This window comes from Trachypithecus francoisi, unplaced genomic scaffold (assembly GCF_009764315.1).
Source record: "Trachypithecus francoisi isolate TF-2019V2 unplaced genomic scaffold, Tfra_2.0 Lachesis_group12, whole genome shotgun sequence".
NCBI classification, from domain to species: domain Eukaryota; kingdom Metazoa; phylum Chordata; class Mammalia; order Primates; family Cercopithecidae; genus Trachypithecus; species Trachypithecus francoisi.
Window position 1 is genome coordinate 63,754,592 of NW_022681457.1, and position 17,947 is coordinate 63,772,538.

Here is a 17,947-nt window from a genome sequence, read left to right on the forward strand (position 1 = left end):
CAAACCCAGAAATAAAAGAAATAAGCAAAAAATGTTTAAGAGTAACTGTCATCAGTGGTGGCTGATCAGGAAGAGCTAGAGTCCAGGTGTTTGAACAGTTTAAACAGAGGCGAATTCATTATAGTAATTAAACTGGAATAAAATTATTAATTGTTTTTCAAGGTTCTCTAGAAAAAAGAAATATTTCTGCCATAAAACAAATCATTTCGTTTGTGATTTTGTGACAATAGCAAAAGAATATTGGGAATTGTCTGTACTGGCCGGGCACGGTGGCTCACACCTGTAATCCCAGTACTTTGGGAGGTCAAGGTGGGCGGGTCACCTGAGGTCAGGAGTTTGAGACCAGCCTGCACAAAGGCTGGTGGTGGCGCACGCCTGTAATCCCAAAAACTTAGGAGGCTGAGGCAGGAGAATCACTTGAACCTGGGAGGCAGAGGTTGCAGTGAGCCAAGATTGCGCCATTGCACTCCAGGCTGGGTGACAAGAGCAAAACTCCATCTCAGAAAAAAAAGAATTGTACAGATTCCTGAGTCTGTAGCACAGTTAAGATACACATGGTATCTTACCATGTCTGCTTATATATTCATGTGTTGACCAGGTTGCATTTTTGTTCATGCTCATTGACATGGTGGAACTGCGCCTGACTTGGGGTTTTTGGGTAGCATCTAACAAACAAAGGGTTTAGTGGTGCTGCCACCTGCGTCCAGTTATTTTGTCAGTATTTTCATGAGTATACAAACATGCATAGTGTTTGTGTGGCTATTTGGAGAGAACTGCATTTCATACTTTGTTTATAAAATGCATAAAATGACAGGAAGGGGCCAGGTGTGATGGCTCATGTCTGTGATCCCAGCACTTTGGGAGGCTGAAGTGGTGGATCACGAGGTCAGGAGTTTGAGACCATCCTGAACAACATGGTGAAACCCCATCTCTACTAAAAATACAAAAATTAGCTGGGTGTGGTGGCGTGTGCCTGTAATCCCAGCTACTCAGGAGGCTGAGGCAGGAGAATCGTTTGAACCTGGGAGCCGAGGTTGCAGCAAGCCAAGATTGCGCCATTGCACTCCAGCCTGGGTGACAGAGCGAGACTCCGTCTCAAAAAAAAAAAAAAAAAAAAAAGACAGGAAGGACTGAATGAGAGTTATTAGTAAGTAGTGTATTTCACAGTTATATAATGGAATCAAAGTGGTCCTGCTTCAGTTGGACACTAGTTAGATGTAAGTGGCATGCTTGTTTTCAGTTGTGAAAGAAAAGACAGTGGAAGGACATGTACAATAAAGTGGAAATACCACATGGTATCTAAAAGAGGAGGTATAATTAGGGTTTTTAATCATATTTTTTAGCTCTCTGGGAGCAGAACCCCACCCCTTAAAACATGTATGTCTTTTGTTTGACTTACATGTTTTTGAGAGTTCTGTACAGAAGCATGATGTAGCTTGTAAAGATGGGGGGACCCAGAAATCATGTAGTTCTGCCCATAAAAAACACCACATTACTATAGTTAAGATCATATTGTAGGCCAGGCGTGGCAGCTCACACCTGTAATCCCAGCACTTTGGGAGTCTGAGGCGGATCATGGGCTCAGGGGTTCAAGGCCAGCCTAGCCAATATGGTGAAACCCTGTCTCTACTAAAAATACAAAAAAAATTAGCCGGGCATGGTGGCATGCCTATAGTCCCAGCTGCTCGGGAGGCTGAGGCAGAAGAATAGCTTGAACCTGGGAGGCAGAGGTTGCAGTGAGCCAAGATCACGCTACTGCACTCCATAGTGGCTGAAGAAATAACGTCTAAGAGTTACTACTTGAGGCCACTGAGTTTTGGACTCAGTTTTCTGCTTTGGCAATAAAAGTTAATTTACTGTTTTAAAGAAACAAAAAACCAAAACCTTGCCCTGATTTGAAAGTGCATGTAGATTATCACAGAAATTTGGTGTGTACCATCTTTTTTATTGTAAGTTTAGCTCTTTGAAAATTAGAATCCAAGGCTCACGCCTGTAATCCCAGCACTTTAGGAGACCAAGGTGGGAGGATGGCTTGAGCCCAGGATTTCAAGACCAGCCTGGGCAACATTACGAGACCCTATCTCTAATTTTTTTTTTAATAAAAATTAAAAAAAAAAAATTAGAATCCACATATTTGGTGTGTACATAGTATATGCTTTGAGGAACAACAGGATTTCTCTGATGCTCCTTTGCTTTGTAAATAGTCATAGCAGTGACCTGTGTGATTCTCCTACAGTGAAGACCTAGGAAAGGATGTTGAATTTGAGGTTGTTGGTGATGCCCTGGAAAAAGTGGGACCCAAACAAGCTGAAGATGCTGCCAAAAGCATAACCAATGGCAGTGATGATGGAGCTCAGCCCTCTACCTCCACAGGTAAGTGTGGCCCCAGCCAGCAGGTTGTTAAACACCCACCAAGCAAGAGTAAAAGCAAACTGATTGTTTAGGAACATTGACCATAGATCCATAAAACTACTAGAGGTGTGTATTGGTTTGGTATTGATTGTTGTAATGGAGCTCTGAATTTATGAACCATGAAGACATTTAAGGGCTGGGTGTGGTGGCTCACACCTGTAATCCCAGCGCTTTGAGAGGCCAAGATGGGGGTATTACTTGAGGCCAGGAGTTGGAGAACAGCCTGGGCAACACAGTGAGACCCTCGTCTGTACAAAAAAAAAAAAAAATTAGCCAGGCATGGTAGCGCGTACCTGTAGTCTCAGCTACTCAGGAGGCTAAAGTGGTTCACTTGAACCCAGGAGTTCAACACTGCAGTGAGCCATGATCGCACCACTGCACTCCAGACTGGGCAACAGCAAGACCATGTCTCAAAAAAAAGTCACTTAAGGTGGGGCACAGTGGCTCATGCCTGTAATCCCAACACTTTGGGAGGCCAAGGCGGGCAGATTGCCTGAGCCCAGGAGTTCGACACCAACCTGGGCAACACGGTGAAACCCCATCTGTACTAAAAATACAAAAAATTAGCCAGGCGTGGCAGCATACTCTTGTAGCCCCAGCTACTCGGGAGGCTGAGGCAGGAGAATCACTGGAACCCGGGAGGCGGAGGTTGCAGTGAGCTGGGATTGTGCCACTGCACTCCGGCCTGGTTTACAGAGTGAGACTCCATCTCAAAACAAACAGTCATTTAAGACTGGGGGAAATTCTTACGGAAATTTCTTACAGAAAATAGGAACACTTTGTTATTTTTTGTTAATTGATTTTTACAGTTTGAAATGATAGTTTACTAGTGCGCAGTCAGCCTATATAGTAGCAGGTTGGGGTTTTGTATGCTTGTGTTATTTAGGAGCAATAAATCCATGCATCTGACTATTTTGAGTGAACAGGTGCTTGGTAAGTATGGAATTTAGGCATGTTAGAGTTTCCTCGTCACCAATATGCCTTGCGTATAGTCCTTTCCCCTGGATTTCCAGTGCTGGTGCTTGGTATTTTTCCAAATAACTGATTCTTTACTGTGTTCTGATTTGAATATTTACTCCGCTCCCTCTCTTCCTTTAGTTAGGAAACTAAAGGTTACCAAATTTTTACTTGTTTTCATTTCTTTGACCTGTCTGTGGCATTCTTTGGAATATGTTTACTCTTGGCTCTAATGTTCTCTTGAGATTTTTGGAGATGAACATTCAGATTATGGCCTGGGTCATTGGTTCATAACCTGTTTTTTTTCCCCTCACTGAAATTAGAAAGGTCAATCATCCTCCCTTTGAGGAAGAGACTATATGGTAGATTTTCCAGAATCATAATTTGAAATGTACATTTATTGATCCTCTACTGTGGGTAGGTTTCCAGGGTTACAGCCACGAGTAAGGTAGGTATTCTGCCTTTGATTTTGTTGGACGAGGAGATAAAACCACCTTTAGTATCATTTCTGCATTGGGGATGGTTCCTGGCTTCATCCTCTGCTACTGTGTAAGCTTGGGAAGTCATTCACTGAATTTCCTTTCCTGGAAAGCGGATAATCATGTGATCTTCTTTATAGGGTTGTGATGATTAAATGAGTTGTCATATGCACAGTGCTCAGAACAGTTCCTGGCACATTGTAAGTGCTGTATTGTTGTTACCACTACTACCATTATTAGAATATGTTCCCTCTGCTCTTCTATTGGAGAAGGTAGAGGTAGAATCAAGGATGTGTAATGAGTCCTTTGAGTTACATAATGCTTGTCACAATTTTTTGTTTTGATTAGAAAATAAATAGGTGCTTATTATATAAAAGATTTAAAACAGTATGGAAATACATAATGTGTAAAGTGAAAATGCAGCCATTCTTAAGTTTGGTGTATATTAGAAGAGTCAGCTTTCAATTATAGAAAATACTGGTGAGCACAAGTAACTCCCACGCTTTTACCCATTTTTTTTTCCTTTTTTCTGAAATAAGCTCAAGAGCAAGATGACGTTCTCATAGTTGATTCGGATGAAGAAGATTCTTCAAATAATGCTGATGTCAGTGAAGAAGAGAGAAGCCGCAAGAGGAAATTAGATGAGAAAGAGAATCTCAGTGCAAAGAGGTCACGTATAGAACAGAAGGAAGAGCTTGATGATGTCATAGCATTAGATTGAACAGAAATGCCTCTAAACAGAACCCTCTTACTGTTTAGTTTATCTGGGCAGAACCAGATTGTTACGTCCTTTGTTCCAAAGGGAAAAAATTGACACCAGTGACTTGAAAATTATTCTGCTCCCTTTGAAAGCATTCATTTTGCTAGAACTGTTAGACACATTGCAGTATGCTGTATTGAAAGTAGGAATATAGTTTTAAAAACCCTTTGAACAAAGTGTATGCATAACCAGTCATGAGATAAAACAACACAATGCATGTTGCCTTTTTAATGTAAATACCTTTAGGTATCATTAATAGTTTCAAAATATTGTGGTTTAGTAAAGTTGATACCTGGTTATAAATATTATGCCTTTATTTTTGGCTAGAAGAAGAATTATTTTTAGCCTAGATCTAATCATTTTCATACTCTTAACTGATTGAAACAGATTCAAAGAAGTATCAAGTGCTATGCATTGAAACTTGTTTTTAAATGTTAAATGGCACCATGTATATTAATGTAAAACAATGTTAATTTACTCAAGTTTTCAGTTTGTACTGCCTGGTATGTCTGTGTAAGAAGCCAGTTTTTGTGTATTGTTAACAGTTTCAGGTTATTTATATTCGATGTTTTGTAAAACTCAAATAACGACTATACTTATGGACCAAATAAATGGCATCTGCATTCTTGTTACACATGCCTGCACAGTTTCTGTTTCTGTTGCCTTATATCTACTGCAGGAATGCCAAATTCTTTCCATTAAAAAAAGAACTCGGCCGGGCACAGTGGCCCACGCTTGTAATCCCAGCACTTTGGAAGGCTGAGGCAGGTGGATCACCTGAGGTCAGTAGTTCAAGACCAAGCTGGCCAACATGGTGAAACCCCATCTCTACTTATTTTTTTATTTTTATTTTTTTTTGAGACGGAGTCTTGCTCTGTCGCCCAGGCTGGAGTGCAATGGCCGGATCTCAGCTCACTGCAAGCTCCGCCTCCCGGGTTCACGCCATTCTCCTGCCTCAGCCTCCCGAGCAGCTGGGACTACAGGCGCCTGCCACCATGCTCGGCTAATTTTTTTGCATTTTTTAGTAGAGACGGGGTTTCACCGTGTTAGCCAGGATGGTCTCGATCTCCTGACCTTGTGATCCGCCCGTCTCGGCCTCCCAAAGTGCTGGGATTACAGGCTTGAGCCACCGCGCCCGGCCGCTATCTCTACCTAAAAAAAAAATTAGCCCGGGTGTAGTGGCAGGCACCTGTAATTCCAGCTACTCAGGAGGCTGAGGCAGGAGAATTGCTTGAACCCGGGAGGCAGAGGTTACAGTGAACCAAGATTGTGCCATTTGCACTCCAGCCTGGGCGATGAGCGAAACTCCATCTCAAAAAAGGCTCAGATCACTGTTTGTCATAGATGAGTACTTTCTTTTCTTTTTTCTTGGAGACTTCACAGGTAGGAAGAGTACTTTCTAAAATAAAGCTCTTCCTGCATGTGGTGGTGTTGCACATAGGTGTTCCAGCTACTCAGGAGGCTGAGGCAGGAGGATGGCTTGAGCACAGAAGTTCAAGGCCAGCCTGGGTAACATACCAAGAGCCTGTCTCCAAAAAATAAGTAAATAAAAGAAAGCTGCTAATGGCAGTGGGTGTTTTTTTTTTTTTTTTTTTTTTTTTTTGTTTGTTTGTTTTTGGGGGGACGGAGTCTCCCTCTGTGGCCCAGGCTGGAGTGTAGTGGCGCAGTCTCGGCTCACTGCAAGCTCCGCCTCCCAGGTTCATGCCATTCTCCTGCCTCAGCCTCCTGAGTAGCTGGGACTACAGGCGCCCGCCACCATGCCCAGCTAATTTTTTTGTATTTTTAGTAGAGACGGGGTTTCACCATGTTAGCCAGGATGGTCTCGATCTCCTGACCTTGTGATCCTCCCGCCTTGGCCTCCCAAAGTGTTGGGATTACAGGTGTGAGCCACCGCACCCGGCCTTGGCTGTGGGTTGTTTGTTTTTGATATGAAGCCTCTCACTTTCGCCTGGCTGGAGTGTAATGACGCAATCCCGGCTCACTGCAACCTCTTCCTCCCGGTTTCAACCTCTGCCTCCCCCGTAGCTGGGATTACAGGCTCCCACCACCATGCTCGGCTAATTTTTTGTATTTTTAGTAGAGATGGGGTTTCACTATGTTGGCCAGGCTGGTCTCGAACTCCTGAACTTGTGATCTGCCTGCCTCAGCCTCCCAAAGTGCTGGGATTACGGGCGTGAGCCACTGTGCCTGGCCTAATGGCAGTATTTTTTAAATTTGGATTGTTGGCAGTTGGCCTGTGTTGAGAAAGTATGTGACTTTTTCCCAAGCCTGGTAAGTTGGAGCCTTGGATTTAAGATGCTGAAGAGGGAGTCCTTACTCCTTTCTGCAGTGTTTGTCTGTGTCGTCCCCTAGTTTACCAAAGTCCATTTTGAATGTATCATCCCCAACCCAACTCCAGCCTACAGATAGTGCCAGACTGGCAGTAGGTAGAGGAGCACTGTTTTTCTGGTCCTGGACCTCAGAGGGCTTTGCCTCTTAGGGTACTCTTACCACTCAGAGATGTGCCTTGGGTTTTCAGAGAACAGAAACCCATTAAGCTGTTTCCCCTATTGTATTCATTTACGCTTTGTGTTTCTGGCAATATTTCTTTTATATTTCAACTAAATTTTAAATTGCTAATTCATACATTGTTCTACTTTGTGTAATTCTTACTGTACCATTCAGCTTATTAACCATTACTCCTTGTTTTCCACCATTTGTAAATTCAGCATGTAATCAGAGCTTTCAGAAAAGCCATGTTGAACACGGTGTGGTGGCTCATACCCATAAGCCTAGCACTTTGAGAGGCTGAGGCAGGAGGATTGCTTGAGCCCAGGAGTTTGTGGAGACAGCCTAGCAATGTGGCAAAACCTCGTCTCTACAAAAAATACAAAATTTAGCTGAGCGTGGTGGCACTTGCCTATAGCCTCAGCTACTCAGGAGGCTGATGGAGGAGGATCACTTGAGCCTGGGAGGTGGGTTTTGCAGTGAGCCAAGATTGTGCCACTGTACTTCAGCCTGGGTGACAGAATGAGACCCTGTCTCTGAAAAGAAAAAAGAAAAATAATGTTGACTAAGACTCAGCCTTCTGGAGCTCCAGAGTGGAGTAACTTCACCTGTGAGCTTCATCTGCCTTTAGGTTTTTAGAAGGTGTTTAAATTTTCCTCCAGAAAATAATTTGAAACTTAACAGAACTATGTAATATAAAATGAAATATCTTAGGATGCCATCTCACTTTTGAAACTTTTTATTCTGAAAAGCTCTCTAGAAATTAGCATTTTGAAATTCTGTCCATTCTTTACACATCATCCTGCCTGCCTTTATTTTTGCAATGGTGTCGTCAGGTCACTGCAGCCTTGACCACCTGGGTTCAAGCAGTTCTCCCGCCCCAGCCTCCTAAGTCCCTGGAACTACAGGAGCTCACCACCATGCACAGCTGATTTTTAAAACTATTTTTGTGGAGACAGGGTCTCATGTTGCCCAGCTTGTCTCCAACTCCTGGTCTCAAGTGATCCTCCCACCTTGGCTTTGCCAAGTACTGGGATTACAGGCCCTGAGCCGCATGCCCTGTTCCCACCCTGCCTTGTGGACACAATTATCAACAATGTGTTTCTGGTATTTTGTGTATGTTCTTTTGTTCTTTCCCATTTGAATGTATAGTATATGATGATAAGTGCCAGTTAGTTCTGCGGAGGTGTTTCTAATCTGGCAGACCAGTGGTTTTCATCTTTGCATTAACTATTACTACCTTTTTCTTTTTTTTTTTTTTTTTTTTTTTTTTGAGACGGAGTCTCGCTCTGTCACCCAGGCTGGAGTGCAGTGGCCAGACCTCAGCTCACTGCAAGCTCTGCCTCCTGGGTTCACGCCATTCTCCTGCCTCAGCCTCCCGAGTAGCTGGGACTACAGGCGCCGCCACCTCGCCCGGCTAGTTTTTTGTATTTTTAGTAGAGACGGGGTTTCACCGTGTTAGCCAGGATGGTCTTGATCTCCTGACCTTGTGATCCGCCCGTCTCGGCCTCCCAAAGTGCTGGGATTACAGGCTTGAGCCACCGCGCCCCGCCTTTTTTTTTTTTTTTTTTTTTGAGACGGAGTCTCGCTCTGTCGCCCAGGCTGGAGTGCAGTGGCCGGATCTCAGCTCACTGCAAGCTCCGCCTCCCAGGTTCACGCCATTGTCCTGCCTCAGCCTCCCGAGCAGCTGGGACTACAGGCGCCCGCCAACTCGCCCGGCTAGTTTTCTGTATTTTTTAGTAGAGACGGGGTTTCGCCGTGTTAGCCAGGATGGTCTCGATCTCCTGACCTCGCGATCCACCCATCTCGGCCTCCCAAAGTGCTGGGATTACAGGCTTGAGCCACCGCGCCTGGCCAAACCTTTTTCAGCAGGTTTGTTAGGAAGGCAGGTCTGACTACTAGTTGCAGGGATCCTGTACAACTAGACAGTGAACCAAAGCCTATCCAAGTTTCTCCCAGGTTCCTAGAGGGTGGAGACACTTCAGATCTTGTGTTGTATTCATGGTTTTTCCATGTAAATTGTCTCACCAACTGGGAGCTGGGAGTAGGGCTTGCAAAGGGAATTTCCTCAACAGCTTCTTTTCACCTCCAGCCTGAAATACGGTGTTGACAAACCATCTTCCAGCCTCACTGGGAACAGTGTGGTGACAAGATTACCTGGGGAATCCATTGTCCTAAAGACTACTGGCTACTCAGCATGAACCATGAGAGGTTCCAACATTTTAACATAGAGCCCAACCCATTAATGACGTAACTGATCAGGCAAAGATCACTGGATGCCAAAACCTTTCAGGTAAAAGGCTGCTGAGGAACAGAATTTTAGCACAGTACTCAAATGTTGCTTCACAGGTCACTTGCAAAAGGAAACCATCAGTCTTTATTTATTTTAGAGACGGGGTCTTGCTCTATCTCACAGGCCGGAGTGCAGTGATGTGATCACAGTTCACTGCAACCTCGACTTCTCAGGCTCAAGTGATCTTCCCACCTCACCCGCCCCCCCAGTGGCTGGGACTACCAGTGTGAGCCACCACGCCTGGCTAATTTGGAAAACACCAATCTTCACAATGGACAGATCTGACTGCTGCCAGTATAATCAAGTGATCAAACCTAGTATGACTTACGGGGTAGCTTGATGTTACTGTGCTTCCTAAGATGATATCAAGAACACAGCAGTATCTCACCAAGAAATGGTTGACTGGAATCTAACCAAGCATCTAGACCTCCAGCTGACAGGAAATGGAGAGGGGGTAGAGGAACAAGTTAACATTCAGAAACAATCAGATGAGCAGAATATGTGTGATATTCCACAACTGCCAGGGCTCTTCAGTAAGTCATTGTCATTTCAAAAAAGGAAGGAGTAGGTATTCTGGGTTAAAAGGCATTTAAGAGAGAACCCAATACAATGTACGAATCATTTTTTTGCATCCTAGTTCAACAAAATAAATGATTATAACAATTCTTGTGACAATTGGAAATTTGAAAATGGAATGAATATAGGTAATATAGAATTGTTTTCTTCAGTACGGTAATGTGACTGTAATTACGTTCTTCTTTTTAGTGTATTATGGGCAAAGCTTCAATACTAGCAACTTTTTTTTTTTTGAGATGGACTCGCTCTGGTGCCCAGTCTGGAGTAGAGTGGTATAATCATAGCTCAGTGCAGCCTCAAACTCCTGGGCTCATGCGATCTTCCTCTCAGCCTCCCACGTAGCTGGGACTGCAGGTGTTATGCCACCACGCCTGGCTAATTTTTTCAATTTTTTGTAGAGGGGGTTTTGCTGTGTTGCCCACACTGGTCTCAAAAGTCCTGGGCTCAAGCGATCTTCCCTCCTTGGCCTCCCCCAAAGTGCTGGGATTACAGTTGAGAGCCACTGCACCTGGCTCAAACTAGATGGAGAGGAAAACAGCAAAATTAACATTGACCCTAGGTACTGTGTGTGTGTGTGTGTGTGTGTGTGTGTGTGTGTTTCATTGTACCATTCAGCTTTGAAAACTTTTTCATAATAAAAGTGAATATATACATACACACACAAATACATATATACATACACAGGCAGTCTATTTTCCTTTTGTGCTTGTTTGACTTTTCCAAGTTTTATATTGAGTATGTCCCATGATTAAAGTCAGAAAGGCAATAAAGGCTATTAAACATATAAGGTGGAAAGAGAAAGTGCTAGTGGGATTCCGGGTTCAACACTGTTGAAGTCAGCTTTACCCATCCTTGTTGCTAGGCTGTGACTTAGGAAGGATTCTCTTTCATTTGAGCCTCCAGAGAACTAAGCCAGGTGGTTCCCACGAGATGAATGGCCCACTCAGAGGCTGCCAGAGAGCATTTGGTTGATAATAGATGTTCCTGAAAATTGTCCATCAGTGGCATACATGTCTGATGTGGACTTGGCCTACGCCCAAGGAACATGGGCAAATGTAAGCCATTTACCAGCCTTTTGTAATATACAAAAAACAAAAATGTGGGCCAGGTGAGGTGGCCCATATCTGTAATCCCAGCACTTCGGGAGGCCGAGGCAGATAGACACAGCCAGGAGTTGGAGACCAGCCTGGCCAACATGGTGAAACCCCATCTAAATTAGCTGGGCGTGGTGGTGCACACCTGTAATCCCAGCTACTTGGGAGGCTGAGGCGTGCGAGTTGCTTGAACCCCGGAGGCAGAGGTTGCAGTGAGCTGAGATGGTGTCATTGCGCCCCAGCCTGGGTGACAGAGTGAGACTGTCTCAAAAAAAAAATACATGAATAAATAAATAAGCAATAAAAATGTCAAAAGAAAACCCAAAAAGATCAGAGAAGAAGAAATGTCAGCAGATGTTTCCAGTCATTGTGACGTGTAGAGGTAAGGAGGACCTCCCGTTTCTTTGCATTTTACAGCAGTATTCCTGAGGTCCATTGGCCGTTTTGAGGGAGGATATATTTAGAGTCGTATTTGTATTTCACACTGGGAACACATTATTTGCATTCTGCTCACAGAAGGAACATTTTCGTTTTCCTGCATCCAATTCAAAACACATTCCACCCAAAAGCTTATTTGAGAAATTTTAGAACTCAAACTAAAAAAATACAAAATCAACAGTTGAAACACAGGGCTACAACACCACTGTGTAGTTTGGCTATGTTTTGAAGACAATTATCTCCTGGTAAAGTAACATTTTAGGAAGTTTTGCTAAATGTCTCTGACTCATGCCGGTTTAAAAAATGTTAAGTCTAGCAACAAGTGATGACTCACAGATCGGGGAAGATTCTGAACAAAAGCTTTACCAGAATGTACAGTGTCTGAGAAGGTCCTCAGCTTTTGCACTTGAGAATCTTTCAATGGTTTACTTTGATTCGTAGATCAATCTCAGGAAATTTAGGCACTGTGCACACAATGTCATTCAGCCATTCTGTCAACACGAATTGCGTCCCTGCCCTGTGCAGTGCTGCACTCGGTGGAAAACATTACCACTGTTGCCAGCCTGGATAGAAACCTTTGAAAGCACAATGAACTAAGGACTGGTGTGCATGAAAACCCAACTCTTCATGTCATTTTGACAGCAGCAGGTGGTGAGTTAGGGATCTGAGTACCCGTACACCCTGTGTGCTGCCACACTGAGAGGCAGATGTCCCAGTTGGTTACAGCAGCAGCTTCCAGGAGCTTTGGAAGTCATAAACACCAACCTCATACTGAAAAGCCTAATGCCAGGTTGGGCATGGTGGTTCATGCCTGTAATCCTAGCACCTTGGGAGGCTGAGGCAGGAGGATCATCTGAGCCCAGGAGTTCAAGACCAGCCTGGGCAACATAGGGAGACCCTATCACTACAAAAAATAAAAAATTAGCCAGGCATAGTGACATGTGTCTGTGGTCCCAGCTACTTGACAGGCTCAGGTGGGAGGATCACTTGAGCCAAGAAGTTGAGGCTGAGGTATGATCACAGCACTGCAGCCTGGCCAAGAGAGTGAGACCCTGTTTCAAAAAATAATAATACCAAAAGCTAATAGGTCCTTCCCATTGAGCTGTAGATTGGCTGGGGTTTTTTACCATGGTACAAAGTTTGGGCAGAAATTCGCATTCCTGCGTGCATGGTAAGGTTTCCAGACAAGAAAAGAGGGCCTTTGCTGGATGCAGTGGTTTGCACCTGTAATCCCAGCACTTGGGGAGGTCAAGGCAGGAGGATTGCTTGATTCCAGGAATTTGGGCAACATGGTGAAACCTCACCTCTACAAAAAAAAAAAAAAAAAATTAGTTTGGCATGGTGGCATGCGCCTGTAGTCCCAGCTAACCTGGAGGCTGAGGTGGGAGGCTCACTGGAGACCAGGAGGTCGAAGCTGCAGTGAGCTGAGCCATGATCGCATCGCTGCACTCCAGCCTGGATGACAGAGTGGGACCATGTTACAGACACACACACACCACCACAACAACAAACAAAACCCCCCACGGAAACAGGAAGGAAGCAAGCTGCAAGTATCATGTCTTAGCCCTCTTAGATTAGGGAACCAATCTATCCATGGTTTCAGTGGTCAATGCTTTGAATCTTCTTGCATCCTCAGAGAGGCCTAAAGGGGATAACAGGACCAGGAGAGATTGAAGTTAGACTCAATCTGGTAGAAAGAGTGGGGCCTCAGAGAAGAAGGGATGAAAAAATCCCCTTGGGTGCCCAGCCTGATACTACATTTTTTAGTATGAGGTTGGTGTCTATGACTCTTAGAGCTCCTGGAAGCTGCCTCTCAGCGTAGCAGCACACGGGGTGGGTGCTCAGAGAAGAGGGGATGGAAAAGCCCTCCCAGTGGATAGGATAGAACATGCACCTTGAACCTGGTGCTGTGTGTGGGAGGAGTGGCCCCCAGGAGCTGAGCTGGAAAGTGGGTGTGCTTCGGGTGAGAGACTGGTGCTGGAAATTAGACAAGGGTAAAAACTGTCATAGGCTAACGAGAAAGAAGTGTGGGTCCCAGAAACTTCATGTGGAGTTTGGCTGCCATCCCCCTTCCCTTATAACCCGTTATCCAGTCATAGCTGATTGACAAGTGGCCCAGGACTTCATGGGAAAACCCCTGAATTCTGTCAATACCTGGGGTCCATACAGTACAGACAATTAAGGAGGTCTGATGGAAGCTACATTATGAGGGGCATCTCCTTAAAAAATCACCATGGTAGCCAGGCAGGGTGGCTCACGCCTGTAATCCCAGCACTCTGGGAGGCCGAGGTGGGTGGATCACCTGAGGTCAGGAGTTCGAGATCAGCCTGGCCAACATGGTGAAACCCCGTCTCTACTAAAAAACAATAATAACAAAAACATATATACACACACACACAAGTTAGCCAGGCGTGGTGGTGGATACCTGTAATTCCAGCTACTTGGGAGGCTGAGATGTACACACACACACACACACACACACACACACACGTTAGCCAGGTGTCATGGTGGATGCCTGTAATTCCAGCTACTTGGGAGGCTGAGGCAGAATTGCTTGAATCTGGGAGGCAGAGGTTGCGGTAGTTGCGTAGCCTCCTGCGGAGGTTGCAGTGGTGAGCTGAGATCATGCCATTGCACTCCAGCCTGGGCAACAAGAGTGAAACTCTGTCTCAAAAAAAAACAAAAAGAAAAGAAAAAATCACCATGGTGTGGACAGAGTCCGGTAGGGTCAGCTCCTGGGTTCTGGGAAGATGATGATGATGGTGGTTCAGGACATGATGCAAGACTAGATTGAACATGTCCTGTTCTGGCCTCCAAGTGTGTCTCTGCTTAAACAAAGGGAAGACCAGTTAACTTGAGAGAATGATAAACTACAAGTCACAGCGTAGTGAAACCCCTCCTTTGGAACAGTGGGAGTCAGGCAGTGGTGTGTAGAGCCGGCTTATCCCAGTTTGCAAGAACTGGTTATACCCATTTCTTTCCAGCTCAGTTCAGTGGCCCCATATTTATAGCTTGAAATTGGCCATGCTGGGAGTATTTACACCATGGTAATTGGTAAATGCTACACATCAGGGCTCTTGATTTATACAAATTCCTCCCCAGAGAACTGGTTAGACATTTACCAGCACACCACTGGACTCAGGAGGAAAATGCCCAGAGAGAGGTGAACACAAAGAACATTCCTGCAACAGGTGAGGACAGAGGGGGCATCAGTGGGGGCTGGACATTGAGTCCATGGACAGTGCTTTAAATCCCTTGAGAGAGCCCCATCCCCTTCCTTCTCCCAGACTGTGCATCTCAGTCAGAAGGAGCCAGTCTGTTGAGATTACTCAATATCCCTGGAGTGAAGAGACAGAAGATGGGGTCAGGGGGACCTTTAGGTAATATAGAGGTGAGACCCCACAATTCTGCAGACTACTCCAAATTCACCTAACATAGCAATAGTCTGATTCCCAAGTCATTCATTAAATCTTTTGAATATAACTAACTGCTTAATATATTTCCCACTTCAAGGAAGTACTTAAACTATTCTAATGGTGAATATAGAACATTTTAGGTTGTTTCTGGGTTTTGTTGTTGTCATTTATTACTAGTAGAGCAAGTAACAGGTTTTAGCTGACCCTGGATGTGAATACAGTTTAAATCCTGAAAGCTCTAAGTGGGCAGGTGGGGAAAGAGCAGTTACCTATTTTATTATTATTATTATTATTATTTTTTGAGATGGAGTCTTGCTCATCACCCAGGCTGGAGTGCAGTGGCGTGATCTCGGCTCACTGCAAGCTCCGCCTCCCCAGTTCATGCCATTCTCCTGCCTCAGCCTCCCCAGTAGCTGGGACTACAGGCGCCCACCACCACGCCCGGCTAATGTTTTGTATTTTTAGCAGAGACGAGGTTTCACCGTGTTAGCCAGGATGGTCTCTATCTCCTGACCTTGTGATCCACCCGCCTCGGCCTCCCAAAGTGCTGGGATTACAGGCGTAAGCCACCGCACCCGGCCTATTTTATTATTATTATTATTTTTTTGGAGCAGGGTATTGCTCTGTCGCTTAGACTGGGGTGCAGTGGTGTGATCTTGGCTCACTGCAACCTCTGCCTCCTGGGTTCAAGCAATTCTTGTGCCTCAGCCTCCCAAGTAGCTAGGATTACAGGTGGGCACCACTACACCCGGCTAATTTTTGTATTTTTATTTTAATAGAGACAGGGTTTCATTATGTTGGCCAGGCTGGTCTTGAACTCCTGAGCTCAAGTGATCCGCCCTTCCCAGCCTCCCAATGTGCTGGGATTATAGGAGTGAGCCACCGTGCCCAGCCAGAACAGTTATTAAACTGCCTTTGTTTACTGTTTTTGTAGAGACAGGGTCTTGCTCTGTCACCCAGGCCGGAGTGTGGTGGCACAGTTATAGCTAACTGTAACCTCAGACTCCTGGTTTCAAGTAATCCTCCCGCCTCTGTCTCCCGAATAGCTGAACTACAAGTGTCCATCACTGCACCAGTTTAATTTTTTATTTGTTATTGTAGAGATGAATCTCGTGCTGTCGTCTAGGCTGAAGTGCAGTGATGCCATCACTGCTCACTGTAGCCTTGACCTCCTGGGCTCAAGCATCCTCTCACCTCAGCCTCCCAAACTACCTGGGACTACAGGCATGTGCCACCATTAGCAGCTAAATTTTAATGTTTTGTAGAGATGGAATCTCATTATGCTGCCCAGGCTGGTCTTGAACTCTTGGCCTTAAGTGATCCTCCTATATTGGCCTCTCAAAGCACTGGGATTACATCACACTCAGCTCAACAGCTGCCTTTAAATGCAGAGAGCTCCCTTTGAGCGTCTTTTCAGAAGGCTGGAGATCCTAGGGCAGAATAGATCAGGGGCCCAATCCCTGGGCCACAGACTGGTATACCACAGCCTGTTAGGAACTGGGCCACACAGCAGGAGGTGAGCAGAGGGCGCGGGAGCATTACCACCTGGGTTTCACCTCTATTCTCACAGGAGCACGAAGCCTATTGTGAACTACGCATGCGAGGGATCTAGGCTGTGCGCTCCTTATGAGAATCTAATGCCTGATGATTTGTCACTGTCTCCCATCAGCCCCATCTAGTTGTAGGAAAACAAGCTCAGGGCTCCCACTGTTCCTGTGGTATGGTGAGTTGTATAATTATTTCATTATATATTACAATGTAATAATAATATAAATAAAGTGCACAATAAATATAATGTCCTTGAATCATCCTGAAACCATTCCCACCCTACCCATCCCTGTCTGTGGAAAAATTGTCTTCCACAAAACTAGTCCTTGGTGCCAAAAAGGTTGGGGACCTCTGTAGATTACCTAAATGATGTTGGGATTATACGACACGGTTGTGATTGGATTATTGTCTGCATTTTGGATAACTTCCTTTGAACATATTTTTAGAAGCAGTATTACTGCTTCTAAGTGTTCATGTTCGTTTGTGCGGGTGTTGACACCACCAAACTGCTCTCCCCAAAAGGATATCCCAATTTGCACTCATACCAGTAGCATATGTGCAATTGTTTCACCACAGTCCTGCCAATATTGTCCTTTTTAAATAGTAGATAATGCAATCGTGAAATGGGATATGAACTGGCTTTTCCTTTCTCATTAGAAAGGTAGACCATTTTTCATGTCGTGGCTTCCCTGGGTATTTACTCTCCCAAATGCTGGCTTCTAGACCCCGCATGGAGGCTCCTAGACCCCGCATGGAGGTTCATGCCTGTAATCTCAGCATTTTGTGTGGTGGTGTGCGCCTGTACTCCTAAGTACTTAGGAGGCTGAGGTGGGAGGATTGCTTGAGCCCAGGATCGAAACTGTGGGGTGTGTGGGATCACTGTGAGCTGTGATCACACCACTGTACTCCAGCCTGGGGAACAGAGCGACACCCTGTCTCAAAAAAAAAAAAAAAAAAAAAAACCAACAGTGCAACTCCCCCGCCCTCCGCGCACACGAAATGCTTGCTTCCACTTCCCATACCCAGGTGGGGCAGGGGCTGGAACTCCGTAGGCTATGGGAAGGTGCTGGGGTCAGCAGCCCCAGCGGGTGCTCAGTTGTGTTGAAGCCACACTGCCCTGGGCCCTCTGGCTGGGACAGTTCCCGGTGCGGGCTCCCTGCACGCTGAGCCGCTGTAAGCGCCTTCCCGAAAATCTCTGAGCAGAGGCTTGGAAACAGTACTCTTTCACGCAACACTTTTCTTGTATCCATCAGGCCCTGACAGATAACGGTTTGGTTTTCTTCCCTACAGCCGTGTGACTTGTACAAAGGATACTAGCTGTGTCCTTGGGCACGAAGCCCTAGTCACCTCTCAATTCCCCACCTATGTGGCCCCCATGGCTCCGCCGGTTCCAGGACCTCCCCTCGAAGCCTCAACCACCACAGTGGGTGCAGGTGCTTGAAAAGGGAGGAGTCCCCACATTTCACGGGGACTGCCTGTGATGACCA

General features: G+C 45.4%; 1 protein-coding gene across 2 annotated transcripts in view; it reads left to right on the forward strand.

Moving 5' to 3' along the window:
* UBA2 (ubiquitin like modifier activating enzyme 2) overlaps positions 1-5,240 on the forward strand; it is a 46,544-nt gene extending 41,304 nt beyond the window's left edge. For both annotated transcript variants that reach the window (XM_033225656.1, XM_033225657.1), the window contains 2 exons: positions 2,237-2,373; positions 4,388-5,240. In XM_033225656.1, coding sequence (XP_033081547.1) covers positions 2,237-2,373; positions 4,388-4,569 — 319 coding nt within the window. In that variant the 3' untranslated portion in view covers positions 4,570-5,240. The remainder of the gene's footprint in view (positions 1-2,236; positions 2,374-4,387) is intronic.
* The last annotated feature ends 12,707 nt before the right edge of the window (positions 5,241-17,947 follow it).